The following is a 2,500-nucleotide window of genomic DNA, read 5'->3' as shown; positions in this document are numbered from 1 at the left end:
AAAGATGTTAACACAAACAAGACAATGAAAAGGAAAAGAAGAAAGAGGACGAGAAGGTGGAGGAGAAAGCGTAGGAGGGGAGGGGAGGGGGTAGCCGACGTCTCCTGAATTGGCAGTAATCACTCGGGTTAATCAGTTAAGTTGTGTGGGTATTAGCCGTGAATGGTTCCCGAAGCTAGAGGTGAAAGTCCGATATCAGTTGCAGTTATCAGTTGCCTCGTGTCTGAATGCATAGAATGTCACGAGTAATTGCATGCACGTACATCTGGCTGTTGCAGAGAGAGAGAGGATCACCTGTAGTCTAGTGGTCAGATTTTGAGACATTTATACGCGTAAAAGGTGTCGAAAAACGTAAATAAAGACATTTGGAAAGGGAGCGTGAAACTGTTTATATTTATGTTGATTTGATCTTCGCGTAAATAGTGTGTAAACCGTATAATGCAGCGGAGTATAGAGCACACGTTGAAGGCGCGCAAAGAGGATCGACGGCCGATAAAGCACCAAGCACCCGAGGATCGCACCGCACAAATTGAGATCGAATCCCGCTTGGCATTCGCGTTTTCTGTCTCCCTCGCTCTCGCTCCTCGCCTGTTTCGTTTCCTTATTGCCAACCGCTTTTCTTGCCCTCGTTTTTTCATGCTCGGCGATAGATAGATGAAACCCTTTTTTCTCTTTCTTTCTCTATCTTTTCGTTTATTTTTTCACTTTCGGTCTTAGAAGAATGGGAGAAAAAGAGGGTAAAACAAGAGCAAGAAATCAAAAGAGTAAGAGAAAGAGAGGCGACACACACACACACACACACACACACACACACACACACACACACACACACACACACACACACACACACACACACAAGTGGCGAGCGATAAGCAGCGAGAAGGCCACACGTCCGAAGCCCGATGAAAAGCGTTCGAACGGCAGCGAAACACCCCGCTAAGTTTGTTCGGGGCCGTTGACGGGGTGCCGATAGTTACAACAAAGAGTCGGGCAGAAGAGGCCATTTGCTATTATATTCAAGACAAAAGACGCCCTTATCTACATCCATTACGCCTGCGCTCCTACCAGTTCTTCCTGCGCGCCCTTGTGCTTCCGCGGGGAGGCCTGTTAGTTATGCTCCGATGCTCCGGGCTGTGGGTGGAGCTGCGGGTGGAGCTGTGGGTGTGGGTGGAGCTGCAGGTATGGGTGGAGCTGTGGGTGTGGGTGGAGCTGCAGGTATGGGTGGAGCTGTGGGTGTGGGTGGAGCTGCGGGAGGAGCTGTGGGTGTGGGTGGAGCTGTGGATGTAGGTGTAACTTCGGGTGTGGATGGATATTCGGGTGGAGCTGTGGTCATGAGTGGTGATAGGCTGCTGGTATGGGTTTTGGGTGTGGGCGGGTGTAAAGGTGTGGGGGGAGGCGAGGTGTGCTTGCTGTGGGTGCATAGGTGAATGTGAGAGTTTGAGTGGATGCAGGTGTGTATGTGGATGGAGGTACAGGTGTCGGTTGATATTTAAATGGAAGCAGGTGTGGATGTGGATGAAGATGTGGGCGGTGGACAGGTGTAACAGAGGATTTAGAAGTGTAGGCACGGGTGTGGGTGTGTGGTGCAGATGTGGATAGGAATGGAAGTGTGGGCGTTGGTGAAGATTCGGGCGTCGGAGTCAGTGTGGATGCGGGTACAAGTATAGGTAAGCATGCGAGTGTGACCGTCGGTAAGGCTGAAGTTGCAAGCATAGGTAAGATGGGTGGTTAGTTTCAAACATTAATATGGATGAGAATAGCGATAGAAAGCGAGAAAAAATGCAAATAACTGTTTTTATGTTTAATGGTGAAAACAAGAAATAAAAAACGAAAAAGAGAGGAAGATAGATGGAGAGAGAGAGAGAGAGGTAGCGGGAGAGAGAGTGGGAGAGAGAGAGAGAGAGAGAGAGAGAGAGAGAGAGAGAGAGAGCGCAGAAGGAGAAAGAGAAAGAGAAAGATGGATAGATAAATGACGAGTCATAAATAGAGAGCGAGACACACACAAACAGACAAATACATAGACAGATAGAGAGAAAGTGAAAAAAAAGAAAATGTGAAAGAGAGAGGGAAAAAGAGAAAGAGGGGGGGGGGTAAGAATAGCAATGAGAACAAAGAAAAAATATATAACAATAACAGCAAGCATTTTTAACCATAATAAAGAGAAAGCGAAACTGAATAAATATGTATAGAAAATCTAAAACGAGATCGTTCTCTCTCTGAAAAATGCCACTCTGTCACAATAAATTCAGCAACTGATGCAATTTTTTATCCTCGCCAGAAAAGGTTTATTAAACAAAACAACATAAACACGTATAACAATGTCCGTTAGCCTTGCATCCGGCGTTGGCAACACTGGTTCACTTAGGATCGGCGTTGTCATCACTGATTCTCTTGTGATTGGGGTTGGCTACACTGATTCTGCTATAGCCGGTGTTGGTAACGTTGATTCTCTTATAACCACTGTTTTTATTTTTACTTTTTGTTTATTGTTATTATCATT

General features: G+C 46.2%; 1 protein-coding gene across 1 annotated transcript; it reads left to right on the top strand.

Moving 5' to 3' along the window:
* Positions 1-1,121: 1,121 nt before the first annotated feature.
* On the top strand, positions 1,122-2,292 carry LOC138862369 (peroxidase-like protein 2). Its single transcript, XM_070124107.1, has 3 exons — positions 1,122-1,383; positions 1,590-1,715; positions 2,279-2,292. Exons 1-3 carry the CDS (start codon positions 1,122-1,124, stop codon positions 2,290-2,292), a joined length of 402 nt encoding a protein of 133 aa, XP_069980208.1.
* Positions 2,293-2,500: the final 208 nt, after the last annotated feature.

This window comes from Penaeus vannamei, chromosome 8 (assembly GCF_042767895.1).
Source record: "Penaeus vannamei isolate JL-2024 chromosome 8, ASM4276789v1, whole genome shotgun sequence".
Classification (NCBI taxonomy): Eukaryota; Metazoa; Arthropoda; class Malacostraca; order Decapoda; family Penaeidae; genus Penaeus; species Penaeus vannamei.
Note: the sequence above shows the minus strand (reverse complement) of the source record. Positions and strands in the feature narration are given on the sequence as shown.